The 16,176-nt window shown below is 41.9% G+C and overlaps 1 protein-coding gene across 5 annotated transcripts in view; it reads right to left on the bottom strand.

Annotated features, from left to right (window-relative positions):
* PEPD (peptidase D) overlaps nucleotides 1-16,176 on the bottom strand; it is a 144,235-nt gene that overhangs the window by 31,705 nt on the left and 96,354 nt on the right. For all 5 annotated transcript variants that reach the window (XM_027663753.1, XM_027663754.1, XM_027663750.1 and 2 more), the window contains exon 12: nucleotides 5,262-5,410. In XM_027663753.1, the coding sequence (XP_027519554.1) occupies nucleotides 5,262-5,410 (149 nt within the window). The remainder of the gene's footprint in view (nucleotides 1-5,261; nucleotides 5,411-16,176) is intronic.

The following is a 16,176-nucleotide window of genomic DNA, read 5'->3' as shown; positions in this document are numbered from 1 at the left end:
TGTTCAGCCTGGAGAAGAGGAGGCTCAGGGGAGACCTCATCACTCTCTGCAACTCCCTGACAGGAGGGGGGAGCCAGGTGGGGGTCAGGCTCTGCTCTCAGGAAGCAGCAGTAGGACAAGAGGGCTGGGTCTTCAGCTGTGCCAGGGGAGGTTTAGGTTGGATATTGGGAAGAAATTCTTTCCAGAGAGGGTGAGCAGCCATTGGAATGGGCTGGGCAGGGACGGGTGGAGTCACTGTCCCTGGAGGTGTTGAAGGTGAGACTGGATGTGGTATCAGTGCCATGGGCTGGGAACCACAGCGGGGTTGGATCAAGGGTTGGACTCGATGACTTCAGAGGTCTTTTCCAACCCAGTTGATTCTATGATTCTGTGATTCTATGACAGCTGTCCAGGGGATGTGCTACAGACATCAGAGCTGAGACCTCACACCCTGCCCTTAACCATTGCACTGTGCAGCCTTATTCCTACTGAGGGTAAGCTACACAATACTTTTTTTCCACCACAGTTTGCCTTTTTTAAGCCTGGGCAATTAGAGGGGTTGGGGGGAGCTACACTAAAAGTAGTATTTTTATGGCTGTAGCATCAAGGACTCCAGAGTTGAGTAATATCAACTGACACTGTCTGGGTGAGCTTTCCTTGGACCTTCAGTGCTGACGTGTTACAGTCCAGTCCTTCAGTTACACGACCATCTACTCCTTTAGATAGGACTTCAGTAGTAACAAGGCCTTTTTGATGATGCTGCCTTTTCCAGTCCTCCAATAAAACCTTTAACATGTTTTAGGGACTTTCAGTGCCACCCACCAGAGGAACAGACCCAGTGTTATGTTTTGTAATGCAGACAGCTGGCTAAAGGACAGAAGACCTGATGCAAGCAAAACTGCAACATCCATTCATGCATTACTACAGACAGGAGAATTCACAGGGAGGAGAGCCTCAGAAGTGCTTCAGCACGGTGGAAAAGCTTTCACCAGATCAACCAAAGCTTCTTACCAACCACAAGATGCAAATCCACAAGAAGTCCCTAAATGATTTACTTCTAGGGTTCCCTTATTTGCAAGGCAAGCACAGCTCCTGCTAAACCACTGAAGATATCTGTTCCTTATATAACTCCTCTCCCATCTGTTGCAAAAGCTGAAAACATGCAGGGAAAGAAACAAGAGACTTCACAAGCAGGCAAGCATGGCAAATGCACCAAACGTTGCCTCTGGGAATTAGCAACCATTCTTGCATCAGACTCAGATTGCCAGCAGGATGCTAAGCAACTTGCTTCAAACACAGAGAGTTTTTTTATTTTTATTTATTTATTTTTCATTTGTTCATTAATCATTTTCTTTCATTTGACCAAAGTTTGGCTTGACAATCTGGAGTGTGATTTGCAGAAAGGCTGGGCACTCAACAGCTGTAACAGAGGTCAAAACAGCTGGGGTTTGAGCAAGAGCAGGGTTCAACTCCCTTAAAAAAGATCTCCAGTCTGATGAGTTTCAATCTTGGCATCCCAAATGAGTCAATAGTTTTTCCACCAGCTTCTCTAGCCTGCCAGCCCAGGCCTGCAGAAGGGGGACTGCTGAACAGTTCCACATCACTGAGATGCAGTGCAAGCAAACTTCCTGCATGCCCAGCACCTGGGTACTGCTATGATGAGTGCTCTGAGAAAAACCAGTGAGGATGTAGAGAATTTTAGATTCAGAGCAGGCTTTGAACAGTAGGCAATAAACAGCTCCAGGCCATACATGGAACAAAAGGTTAAACTGAATTCCTGCTTAGCTGCTCATTAGCTCAGCTCTTACTGTTATATGCATCGTGTGAAGACAGCAGAGACAGAAACAATGACTATATCTACAGGAACATTTTCATTCCAATCATCCTTGGAGGTGAAAGCTCTTGGCTGTCCCCACTTACTGTGTTTTTGTTTACTCAGTGGAGTTTTGAAGCATTAATTGAATTCATTTCAGATGAAAGCGAAGTGGGAGATATGCTCTAGGACTGCATCTGATGTTCCTCAACCAATCTGGCTAATTTAATGAGATTAAAAAACAATGCAGAAGTGAGGCAAATTAGGACACTAACTTCTGGAATACTCTGTGATACTTGGCTTTACAATGTCGCTCTTTTTTAACAACTCTTTTTACGTAGAATATCTCTGTAAAGCAAATTGTTTCACAAATCACTGTTCTGAGAGAGAAGCAGACGATGCCTCAGCCACGAAGGACATGGAATTGTCAATATTCTGCACATCTGTCCCTGTATTTTAGTTCTGTGGAAGAGGAAATTTAACGCAGATGGACTTGACACAATTAAGAATATCCCCCAAGTAGAAATGCAACATTCCTCTCTGACATCTTGGATCATGAGCCTGACTTTGTAGGAAAGAGAGAATCACCCCACTGGCACACAAGCACACCTTTTTGACTTTTGCTTCAGTGACAAGCGTCTCAGTCTCCATATGAGCTCCATGTTCTGTGGTTTCAAAACTGCTGCTTATGCAAGACTGAGTATGTCTCTCTCCCCTTTTATTTTAAACAGATTTGATTTGTGGCAGGAGTTGTGACGACTGCACTGAACTTGGGCTATAATCCCGCAGAGAGTGTTTCTTAACTTTCAGAATATATTATTTGGCTTGCAGAAGGAATTCTGTTCTTGCAGTTGGAAGGTAGGGTAACCCATATATATGATTAGAGCTGTTTGCACATTTGGACCACGCACAGGATGTAGTCAGATGAATGCTTTTCTACAGTGAAATACAACGTTTTGGAGTATTTTTAAAATTATGACAACTGTTTGTATATAAAAGTATAAACAAAATGTATTAGGAGGTCTATTATCTCTCAGAAAGAGAGTTAATTAGGTTCATATGAGAGGCAAACTGAAAAAATAAATGCAAATCTTTGAACCACACACATCTATACAGAATGTTTAAGGTTGCTAGCAGTTGTGTGTCCTTCCATAAACACAGTTATGCAACCCAGTATTTGGTTAGTGACTCCCCCTAAAGTACTTGCTCCCTATCTTGCAGTGAGAAAGACCCCGGGAATCATTAACATCCTGAAGACAAGAACGAGATGTCTCTGTGACCCTTTGCCACAAGGCACAAATAAGGCCCCAATTCTGCAGCTGGAGAGAACCCCCATTTCCCACAGCTGCTGCCCGTGCTGTGTGCACTCCCTCTGCCCAGCCTGCCCCACCAGTGGCTCCTGCCACGTGCCCACAGCCACTCGGCTGCCTCTGACCTTGGGAACCCTGGGAAAGGAAGACAAACAAAAATAACAGCAAAATTAACGTGGGCTCCATAATTCAGAAAATCTGACTGAAACATGATGGGGCTGGCTTTTAAATTTAGTGCCTCTAATCCTGCAAGCTTCTCGGCCTCCTTTTTCAGAGACCTAAAGTATTACAGAGAGAAGAGCTGAATCCATATCATCAATTCCTGCTCCCTCTGTGATAGTCCCAGGAGTAGATTCTAGTGCTATAGTCAATGAGCTAACAAGCTGGTTAGTTCAAGGAGGAGAAGGAGGTTCTGCCTCTCCCACTGACACGTCTCCCTGTGGGCAGCAGTGACAATGCAGTCAGTTTGCATCCTCCCCTTCAAGGGGCTCCGGGCTTCCTCAGCAGCCTGACAAGTACGTAACACTAACCATGCTATAAAGGTCAGAGTTCCCATCTCTTCTTTTTCAGAATCCTAGTCTTCCAGGAGATCCTAAAAAGGACCTAAAAAGCAGACTTTTCCAGAGGGTGACATTTTTTGCACGTTGGGAGGACTCTAACTGGATCTGTAATTCAGGACTGCAAATGGTCCAGGTTGCATTTCACTGCTCTGAGGAACAGAAGGAAAGAAACCAATGAACCAGTCTACAGAATATTTTCTGTAGATAGAAAATTCATGATTACCAGTCTCATGAACAGCGTAAATGCATATTTGCACCATTCTTCCAAACAGGAAAGGCAACTAAAGCACAGTGAGAAAATTCAGTCCCATCTTCTGCCAGATGTTAAGAATGATTTCTCTGCCTGTGAATCTCAAGCTCCCAAAGCCAGTAAAAGATCCTTGCAGCTACCTTTCAAAAATACTCAACTTACTATGTCCTTATTTTCTGACACTGTAAATAAAGTGTTCAGCAAACTGAGGAATCCTCTACACCATCCTGAGAACAACATCCTATTAGCTCTCAAGTTCTGAAGACAGTCTGCAACTTATTAGCACGAAATACTGCCAAAAATGTTACATGAAAATAAAGGTGGCACTGAAATGCAAAGCAAACTATGAAGAGGAAGAGGGACAAGATTCTTCAGAGGAGACACAGCAGATGATGGAGAATGCACATTGTTATTAAAAAGCAAAATATCTAGTCTCATTTTGCAGATAAGCATCAAGTGTTATTTCTGCCTTCCAAGCTGCTCAAATAAACAGTGCTGCTGCCAGCTTGTATAACAGGAAAATTGCATCTGTTCCGACTGGCAATCCAGAGAGCCCCTGCACTCAAGGCCTGATGACTGAACGGCAAATTTAAAGGATAAGTGTGCTTTGTGCACTGAGTACATTCCTCTCAAAGCTGTTCCATTACTAATACTGAGAAATGCTCAAGTACCTTCACCATGACATACACAAAATCTCAGCAGCAGTTAGCTCTAAAACATTTATTTGCTGCCCCAAAAGCAGAATCAGAGAAAAATAAGATTTTCATTAAGCCAGACAGTTGTTTCAATTATGAAAAGGTATATTTGATGAATTAGTTTGCCTGCAATTTAAAGGCACACAGTGAAGTACCCAATAGCCAAAGCTTTCAAAAGGGTTTTAAGGCTAATTATCCTTCCCAAAGATGCACAGTCCGTCCTCTTTTTCAACAGAAGATTTCTATTGTGCTTACACATAAAATACAGAAAGTGCTTGAAACAAACCGAAGAACAGCACATGTGTTCACCCAAACTCTGACTTCAGTGTTTGGCATTAGCTTCCCAAAAAGATGGCAGTATAAAGACACAACCAAGTAATTAATAACTGTCACCCCTAGATTAAAGGAATTAAAAACCCACAAAACTAAGATTAAAATATCCTGTTAATAATCGGTTTTGTGTTATACTTTTAAAAGTTTGTGGAGAGTGTTTTGTGTCCTACCTCTATACATCAGGAACTGCCTAGACACGGAAATTAATTTAATCATCTTGTTCCTTTCCAGCACTTTCTGAATTGCAAACATAATTGACTTGACAGCCTGAGTGCTGCCAAGAAGGTTTTCAATTCCTGCTGACATGTGCTGATCTTTTACCTGGTTTGACTGCCTTCATCACAGCCCTCGATGACTTCAGCACTGCCTCGTAGACAGCCCTCTGGTCAGCAGTGAACTTCCCACTGGCAGGGAAGGTGCAGGTGATGTCAGAGCCATAGCAGTAATACTCCCCTCCCATATCAAACAGGCTGAAAAGGAAACAGAGGAGGAAGAAATGAAAACTGAGCTCCGAAGAAATAGTGGAACATACAATAGTAGACCTTTCTCTTGCTCTGCACTTAAGAGTCATCTGCATTTTGGTAGTTTGCCACACAATCACCAATAGAATGCCGTTCCTCAGTAAAAGGAGACAAGAGTCCCTTGGAATCTCCCAGTAGAAGGGTATCTGCATCCCATATGGGTGAAACAGCCCTTAAGGGCTGTGCTGGTCCTGGAGGGAAATGCTGAGAGAACACAGGAAGGAAGATAAAAAGCACATGAGGAATCCACTTCAACCTCTTCAGTTCCAGTTTCTAGGACCTTTTCTCAAAAAAAAAAAAAGGCCTTTTTTCTTTCCTGAGAAATGCTAGCACATAAAGCACCCAACATCCAAAACAGAATCCCACTTAACAGAGAAATGTCAATTAAATTATGGCCTTTCGTATCTAAGTGTCAAAACACATCTGATGGTTTGAATACAATGTCCCCATTAAAGGTTGACTGCCACTGCTCACAATGTAAACTTTCCATTAAGACAAACTTGCCTACCAAGAATTAAAGGAACAAGCATTATGGAAAGATCCAACAAGAAAAGTACATGTAGTACAGTTTTCTGCATCAGAGGTAGAAGAAAAAATATTAGGTACCTTTTCTTATGGGGACAAAAACCCTGCCTTACCCCTTGAGAAGCATAATTATCCTATACATGAATCAGTGATTCACCACGGATTGCTCAGCTGCCAGAAATCAATCTACAGGAATAGCCAGTGGGACTCTACACCCCTGTGAGGGTCATGTTAGATATTTGTAAGTCTTCTCGAGCCTACCTGATAAGACATTGCACTGGTTTCAGCAGGCTCAGAAATCAGCAAATAACCAAATAACCATTTGGACCAGACAATACTTGAGCAAATAATCCCCTTAGTTCATCATATATTGGTTACAAGAAAGCACATTTTACATCTAAGACTTTGGTCTTGACACACACTGTTTGTGTGACCTCCTGATTTCTAAGGTAACGAGTCAGAGTTGAAATCTGCTAATTTAAGTCTTCTTCCAACCAGCCCAAACAACTACATGAGAGGTGAACCATCATAAGAAATATGATTTTCCTTCACTGTGTCTGAAAACCTTGGAGTTTTCTTCCTCTTGCTGCTTTTTCACAGCAGGGTCAGTCAGACAACACAAGCAGAAGGCAGGGCCACTCCACTGGGGGACCCTCTCTGCCACTGAATCCTAGTTACAGCAGTAATTAGGAAAACTCTGCAGAGCAGCTCCGTCCCCAGCCAGCAAATGTGACAGGGTAAGGATAAATATCAGCTACCACAGAAAGTGCTACAGCTGTTCACTGTTTCCAACATACCTGCTGCTGAAAGCAACGGGCACTGAGTAAACAAAGGCAACCAGGATAAAGCTAAAGAATATTGCAGCAGACTCTTCTTGCTGCATTGCATACACAGACACACACTGAGGAAGATTTACTCCAGGAAATTTTAAAATCCACCCAACAATTTCCTCCATGAACAAATCCTTGCACTGAGTGCAGTCACCGCCAGCCTCCCCAGACCGGGCAAGGTTCACCTGCAGAGAGACTTGCAGGACTGGAACTTCAGGAACAAACCCAGTGGTTACAGATGCAGAGCTGCACAAGGCTTAAAGCTACAGGAGCAAACTCCTCAGGAGAGTGCTACAGAGAGACCTGCAAAGTTAGATATGTACACACCGAGCTGATACAAACACTACATATGTTCAATTCAACATGAAACACGGAATATTAGAACAGAAAGTTGTGAATTGAAAAAAGGTACACAACAGGCAGAAAATGTCAGATGCACAGGGTGAAAAAAATACCCTCAGACACCAGCATAGTAACTGTAAACCAGCCTAGCCAAACCTCAAAATCAGAAACCCCACCAACACTGCCTAAAGGTTTGATTTTATGGTTAGACTTGCTTCTAAAATTAACTAAAGGTACTCACAGAAAATCTATGGATACAGAAAACTAGTTGCAGCAACTAAAAGTCATATCTACATGCTGCAGTGTGCCAAAAAGATGCAGATGTCAGATCAGTTCTACATTTTTTAACCCATCCCAAATGGACCCGCTCAAAATCACAAATCAAGCTGCATGGTGCTTTGTGGGATCTGCAGCAGTTCTGTGGCCCAACTCTTTTGCATTTAGAAGTGTAAATGTCCAGTCAGCATGGTGACAGTAAAGCTGTGACCAACAACTTCCAAACTCCCTGTCCATGCCTACTGGAAGTTGCTATGCTTTGTATATTTTCCCTGGAAAACAGTTATTCCGAACTTACCAGAGGCAAAACTTTAGTGATGTCTTTAATCTTACAATTATCATCATTTTCTCAAACCCATTCATCACTCGGTGGCTGCTAAATAGCTTTTCAAGTTACTGGAGCACTGAGGAATGGGAAAAAAAAAATCACAAAGCTGATGTACACCAAAACAAGGCTCACAACCTAGGAAGCACCATTTGTTCAGGTTTCTTGGCTTCCAGACAAGAGGAGACATGAGGAAAGATGATCTTTCAAATTCCACCACAGAGGACAACACACCATCCAGCCTGAACGCTTCAGTGAGAGAGCATCCAAACCAAATGGGACATCTGGGAGATATTTTGGCTCTTACAGGGAATTCTCTTCCATTTAACTTCAGTTGGGAACATATCCATTAGTTAAAATGTTGCCCAAGACGTGGAAATAGCCCAAATATTGTAGTTATCCTGAGAAAATAATGGGAGCCTGAGAAGATCCCAGTTTTGTATATTTGCCTGCCAGGCAAAGTAAGTGGTGAAGCACATTTAAGTCAAATAAAATGTATGACAGCTACTATCTTCTCCTGTTGACTAACTGGAAAAAAATTCTAAAAGCAGGTTCCTTAGAAAAAAACCATTTATTTTACCCTGAAATTAGATGGTTAACTGCTAGTGAAAAAGATATTATTAGTGTATTCTAGTATGTTCTCAACTGCATGTACAAAATTACCTGCCTGATAGTGCAGTCTTAAAAGGGTCATGTACAGAAACCATTACTTAATGTTATTTGGACTGCTATCAAATGTAGCAGCAATATAAACAAATTAAAACACAAAAAGGAAAATAGGCCTTCTATGCATCTTGGTCTATGGCTTACGTTTTAAGAACTGCTTAAGACAGAATAACATACGTAATAATACAATATTCTCCAAACTCTATCATATTTCCCTTTCAGATAAATTAAGTGCTAGCAGACTGTATATGTTGTCTATTACAAAACTTAGTTGTGAATTCAGTTTTCTGTTGAATGATGAGAAGCTCCATTCCAGAACAACCCTTCCCCCGTTTTTCAGCACATGATGAGGCTGTCGGGTTTCTGAGGCATTTGAAAGGGATGGTGGCTGGAGAAGGGGTTTTGCTGACCAAAGAGAGATGCCTGGTTGTATGGCAAACTCCTCACTGATTTAGCTTGAAGCTGAGGAAGTCAGCTCAATCTCTTTCTAAATCTTCTGAGAGAGAAGTTAATCTTGCTTCGCGTCATTTTGTGGGGAGCAAAAGCAACGAAAACCTACCAGCCTTCATTTCAGGGTGAGAAGTGCACTATGTGTAAACCAGACTTAACAGTCAGAAGACCTGGGCACCCTCTAAAAAATTCCTTGTTACTGCTTCCATTTATTTCCTAGAACTACTAAGAAGCTACACCATAAGTAAAAGATGCATAGTAAAAATAGCCCAAACTTCTTCTTGGAAGCAGGGGCATGACTCTCCTGGTGGAAGCATCAGTTCTACGTATACATATAATCTTTCCTCCCAAACATATTGCAAAACACTGTAAACATTACTAACTAAAATTGAACAATGCAAAGCATAAGCAAAATCAGATAACCTGTCAGCTGCCCTACTGACAGAATGCCTTTCTTATGTACCAGTAATACAACTCTAGCCAACAGCATCGAAAAACAAGTTGCCTTCTGCCTCTCTTTTACAAGTCACCTTTAAAAATGACTAAGGGTATTTCATTCCTTTCACAGGGAAAAACCTGAAACCACAACTTTATATAACTTTGTACATAAAACAGTATCACAGTCAAAAAGAAGGAGGAACGTGTGACATGCCACAGCCTTGCAGAAAGGCTTGGCTGGATGTGCCCCTCCTCAGAGGAGCTCCTCAGCCCTTCCATGTACAACTGCACTGGGGCTCTGCTCCCTGTGCAGGAACCCAGGAGGGCGGTTTGGAGGAAATATTTCAAGTCCTGTCAATTTTAAAGGGAATACAGGCTTGTAAGTCAGTACTGGAACTGAAACACTACACAACAGGATGCACGGAAAGCTCCTTTCCCCTCCTGTCCCTCTGAAAAAAAACGGATGAGTAAGTCATGGCTGCGTTACTTTCACAGAATATTGGCACCACAAAACGCAAATTTATAGTTACAGTTTTGGCTTTCAAGCCAAGAAAAATAAAACGTATTTTGATATTGATTTTAGCTTTCTTAACCTCTGACTGTGAAGCATCATGAAACACTTTGCTAACTCTTTAGATCTGAACACTGTGGAATATAAAGAATCATGGTTCTTTTCTGCATAAAGTCACTGTATACCATTTTTAAAAAATAAAGCATCATCTTCCTCTAAGCATGTGTTTTACTTTTATAGGCTTGCTGACACTTTTATTGTCAAATAATTTGAAACTGCCAGGCAATGAAGCAAATTATGGCCAATATCACAATGGGAAGCAATACTTTATTTGGGATATCTGAGCCATGTGTATGAATTGTTACGATCCAACCACCAACCCAACCCAAAGACAAGCTCTCGCAGGCATTTTTTGGGAAGCCTACAGCTACTCCCACGAACATAAACCTGTCACTCGCCTGCTCTACAGATCTGCCTGGTCTGTACATCACAACTGGATCTCCTCACCATAGTTATAAGATAGTTATTCCTCTGCATTGTTAATGTGGCAGAGCGATGACTGGGGTGAAACCCAGGTGGGTCTCCTCCTGGTGCAAGGCACTCTGGCACTGGCATTGAGCATCACCCGCCTGCAACCCACGTCCTTCCTCCCCAGCTCCTGTTCTCAGGACAAAATCTTCCCTTCCCCTGGGTGGGTTTTTAAGACTAGCAACGAGAAAACTGATATTGCTGTATCTTACGGTGCCCTCCTCGCACCTCAAGCTAAACAGGTGTGAACACTGGTGCACTTTACTCAGCCACATTTACTGAGGTTTTAGGGTTTTGAGCCATTATTAACCAACATACCTACGAGCAGCCACGCAGATGAACTGGTGCCAGCCCAGTCCTAGGACAGCAGGAATAAAGGTAGATACAACATTTTCCTCCTCTTCTTGCACTAAAAGCAAGTCATCCCCAGCTGGAGGTTTATTCTGTGTGATCTCAGCATTCCCTGCTCCGAGTTCACAGAGAGCGCCCTGTGCTTTACACTTCACGCAGCAATTAAATCCTCACGTACTAACAAAACCCAACCACTTGTTTAGTTAAACACTTCTAAGGCAATTTCAAGCTTATGGGAACTAGGTATCAGCATTTCTATGACATACATTCTGGAAACATGCCAAGTGATTTGGAAATAGGGTGGTTTAATAGCACACCACAAGAATGAGTTATTGTAAGTGATATCACAAGGAAGAAAATGGAGAGTTCAGTGACACACACTTTTTCATATACTTGCATCCTGACTAGCCAGGTGATATCAATTAAAAAAGCAACACTGAGTAAGATAACATTGCAAACTCCACCAGAGAATTGGGACAGTACATAGTCCCACCATGCTCAGGAAGGTTTTTTTAAGAGAAGCCCTGCTGTGACCAGCTTCCATCTGACATGGCAGACAGGGAGCTTGTACTGGCTGTCCTGAAGCTAGGCTTGGCTCACTGATTTAATGCCAGCTTTTTGCCATCAGCAACCCTTGGGGTCAAGAATAACCTAAAAAAAAAATGCAAGAGAATACTTTTTGTGTAGGAAATGGGATTCTGGGTATTCAGAAGAAATCTTCAAGTTTTTTGTTTAAGCCTCCTGTTCAAAAGAAGAGCCTGTAGCCACACAGGTAATGCAGTTACAGAGACACAGAATGACTACATGACTACTCTCCATCTAACTTTGATTTACATAACCACGTGGCCCCACATTTGGGGTTTGTCCTCAACCATGTCTTTTCATCTTGTCTACCTTCTCCGTGACTTTCCTATCTTTGCTCCTCTTATAGCACTGTCTCACTTCAGGCTTTCCCAAACTATCTCAAAGGTAATGGGAGGCTTGTCTCAAACTTTTCTCACAGAAGATGACAAGATATGCCACTAAGCTTTGCTCGGATAGAAAGAGGGTGACAGAAATAAATAAATCTGCCTACACTGAATTTTGGAGGAGAGAGGACTGCTCACCTGTATCTCTACAATTCCAACTACTGAGACTTCAGTGGCTGTAGCAAGAATACACAAAAGTTTGAGCTGGATGGATTAAAAAGAAAAAAAAAAACAAGGAAAGAAAGTAACCAAACAAAAAAGCTTCAGCAGGTGTTTGTGCCCTGCACTGCCCAGGGTTTCCTCTCACTGCCACAGACACAGAGACACTGCTCACAGAAGCAGCGTGGCAGTGGGAGCTGTGCCTCTGCTCTGCTGCTCCAGCAGTGTGCGGGGTGTCCTCCCTCACAAGGATTTGTGCCAAGTAGAAGACCTTCAGATCCATTTCTGCCACAGGATATCAAATCTCAACCTCACCAAATCCACCAAACAAGCTGCCCGTAAGAGCTGGTTCAGTGAATACCCATGTCTTCTGCAAGATTTTATGTGCTATTTTCATACACAGCTTAAGGAGGAGTCCCTTGCTTACAGCATTTATCTCTGGAAGAAATCTATGGCAAGATCCTTAAGCTTCTGCACTAAATAAACCAATTTCCATGATCAAACATAAGCTGTCCTCCACCCCCCCTGCAGTTTGCATTAATGCCCTCTTAAAAATGCTGTCTGCCCAGAGCAAAGAGCCAAAAAACCTCTGATTGGCTTGTTCACAGCTAAATTCACCCCCAAGTGCCATCTACCCAGTGCTTCTGCTGAGCAGAGGGATGTCTCTGACACAGAGGTGCCGCACACAGATAAAGACCTGGGAACACCAACCAGTACTCCTGGGTTGGGAGAAGGAGGCGGCAGCAGTGGGGGCTCCAAAAGATGCAGAAGACAAAGTTTCAGAAGTGCCCATGGAACACCTCTGCCAGACCCTCACTGACAGGGCACCAGGGACCAGGAACGGGCTCAGATGAGGTTCTGACAAAAAGGTTACCTGTTTGACTTGTCTTTTTGCTGAATGAATCATTTTTTTTCTGTCTGTACTATCCTAATTATTATCCATTTTTAACTGATATATTTAATAAGCAACAGTACTCTTTTTAACAGAGACAATTCTTTGTTGAAAAGTCAACAGAGATGGCAGCAAACCCCAGGTTTTGGCCAGTTTCCATCCATTAGGAGCCTCCCCATCAGAAAGGCAGTATCTGGGGCATTCATGGCTGCAGCTGACTCTCTCAAACAAGGAACAAGGGTGTCAGAGCTGCAGGGAAGAGAAGGGAGCATGCAAGGAGAAACCTGTATCAGCAGCTGAGTACTTCCCAAAGTGACAACAGCAAACCTCATTAGCTCCTCACCAGAACGTGTGATACCAGCAGAGGGTAAGAACAACACAGCTACATTAGCAAGTTATGAAAATTTTGCAGCTAACTAAACCAGTCCATTTCTAGATGTCTGCTGAGAAGTGGAAGGTACCTACTGAAAGTGAATTGTAGAAGTTTGCTACTTCTAATACAGGCACCATTCTTGGGTGCTGACACTTGGAACTACGAGCCTCAGCTGTCAGCAGTTGTTTTTGGACACTCTGACCTGTGTTGCCTTGACAAACAACAATCAGAGATCACAGGAGCACGTGATGTGTCACACCTTACTGTAAATACTGTCAAGTTTTCTCACGTGTGCACACTCACACACGTCTGTGTAAATAAAAGCCTAACACTTCCAATTTCTCTCCATGACGGGAACTGAGCCAGTGTCCAATGGCACAGGTTCATTTAGTTTTTTTTAGACAGCCTATGGTTTTTCTGGTGACTGTTCAAGCAACCTCAAATTGTCAGTTCTCAAATGGAATCCACCAGACAGGAGATTCTGAATGCTCTACAGAAGTTGACAACTGAATGAAAAACCCCTGACAAGACACTTGCTGGCCTTTCCATGGACATGTCCAAATGTCCAAGCCAAGTGCACAGGAATTAGAAACACTCTTGCCTTAAAGACCTAAACCCTCAGCCCAGATGTGGAGCAGAGGGACTCCTCCTGAGGCCCCAGCTCAGCCAGACTGTGCCTCTCCCAGAGTTACAAGTGGTTCTCTGAACAGACACAAGAGAAGACCCAGCACTGCCCCAAACACAAGGACTGGGAGTTATTTCTAGTTCAGGGGAGAGACACAGAGTGTTGTGGACTAACTGTACCTTCCCTCTGAGCCATGCAGTGGTTTAAAAGCCAGGCAGCTCCCTCTAAAATTGTATTTTAACCTATACAACTGAGTTCCCACACCAGTGAGAAAGATTCTGCTACTGAAATCTGTCCAAGACAAGCAACATTCATCAAGAGTACTTCTGTCATACTTCACGTGTGTTTGTATTAAGGACCACCATAAAAAGTGGATTACACTAAATGGCATTTATAAATGATCAACATCGAATTATCAAGAATTAAAAAAAGAGACTAAGCTTTATTGAGCTTGTTTTCTTTGAAGAGATGAACACTCTGGTCAAATTGATCCAACAGCAGCCAGGTTTTTTTAGACTACATTGGGAATGCTAAGCTAAAACTATGACAGATAGAACTCACAGGTGACAATTAAAAAGACACTTCACATACACTATAGACAGTATAAAATTAAGAGGCAGACTATAACACAGCACTGAAAGGAAAGCTAAAATTTGTTACAGCAAACACACTATTAATACTTGGTGACCTCTGCTTTAGTTAAAAGGCTTATACATTTCTGACAGCAGGCAACCTCATAGCCTGAATTAACCAGTACTAGCAGAACACATTCAATTAGAGCAAAATTACTCTTAATTCTAGGAAATACATTTCTCTATTTTTAATCAAATTCAATTTTTCTAGATTAGCATAAAATTAATATAGTCTATAGCTACAAGAAAATGAAAAATACCTACACTTGATGAAAATAGTAAATATTAATCAAACCAGAGGAATCAAGCCAAAGGAATTATTTAAGAAATGGATAGCCAGTTGATTTTGCAATCAACCAGTAAGTAGTAGTAACGTACTTTGTATTATTATTAGAAACAAAACCATTACTAACAACAAGTTGTTTCAAAACTGCAGACTGAAAAGTTGAAGCTAACCGTAATTTTTGCATATTATTACAGCACTGAACTTTAAAATGAATCAAAATGCACAAGGCCAAATGAAAATACCAGGTTCACCCTTAAAACAGTTGAGCATTTACATCTGACACATTAACATCCTGAGATCTTAAAAGCAGTGCTTTCAAGAAGTAATAAATACAGTATTTTCCACTTGGGGTAGAAAAAGGAGGACTTCTATTATCTGATGGAAAAAGATTGGTGAGTTCCTGCTTTTTAAATGCAACATTGCCCCCACCTGGACAAAAGAATTTCGGTTATAGGTTGGCATTAGTACTGTAAAACTCGATAAAACATAGGGAGAGTTCCAAAAAAGGAGTTTGGAAAAGAGGCACAGCAAACTTCCATCATCTTTTGTAATAAGATTTTGTAATAATTTTCAAGCTCACCTAAGTATTTTAGTTGACTTATTGAAAATCTTTCAATATTTTCCTGAAATAAAAGATAGCCACTCAGTAATCACAGAAAGTCCTTTTATATTATATACTTACTTTTTCCTGCAAAAAAAAAGAAAATAGCGCATTTTCTACAAATAACACTTTATAATATTAAGATAAACATGGTGATAAAATTTCAATCAATATGTATCCTGCAGGTGCATGGTGTGTGTGTATACATAAAAGATAAATACAGATTATACAGAAAGTGACAAATCTTTTGATTATACAAAACTGTGTATTATGCTTTGAGATCAAAGAAGTAAAATTAGCAAATTTATTGAATTCTATTTTAGCTAATAAAAGGCTTAGCCTTCTGAATAACCATGAACAACTGAATCCAACAAGCCCTTGTAAAAAGCAACTTCCTTTTGCAATATTCATCACAGATATTCTGAGCTGGAAGGGATCCACAAGGATCATCCAGTCCAACCCCTGGCCCTGCACAGGCCCATCCCCAGGAGTCACCCCCTGTGCCCCAGAGGATCATCCAAACCCTCCTGGAGCTCTGGCAGCCTTGGGGCTGTGCCCACTGCCCTGGGGAGCCTGGGCAGTGCCCAACCAGCCTCTGGGGGAAGAACCTTTGCCTGAGATCCAACCTAAACCTCTCCTTCTTCACACACCTGGGAGTGACCAGCCACTGCAGGAAGCCTGAACACTCTTCTCTGTCTCTTTTGAGTCACTGAAAATAAAAAGCCCCTAACACTGAGCATCTTCCCGCTCTCTTCAGCCAGAACAACCTTTCACAACTACCTGTACTTGCAGCCAAGAAAAACTCCCTATGATGAACAAAGCTCCTGAAACGACAAGATGAGGAGTGCTAGAAGTTAAACAAGATCTTTTGAGAGCACCAGAAGTAGTAGTAATAATAATAATAATAATAATAATAATAATAATAATAATAATAATA

The sequence above is a fragment of the Corapipo altera genome, unplaced genomic scaffold, assembly GCF_003945725.1.
Source record: "Corapipo altera isolate COAL_440 unplaced genomic scaffold, ASM394572v1 140b, whole genome shotgun sequence".
NCBI lineage: Eukaryota > Metazoa > Chordata > Aves > Passeriformes > Pipridae > Corapipo > Corapipo altera.
This window is presented reverse-complemented; position numbering and strand designations above follow the sequence as displayed.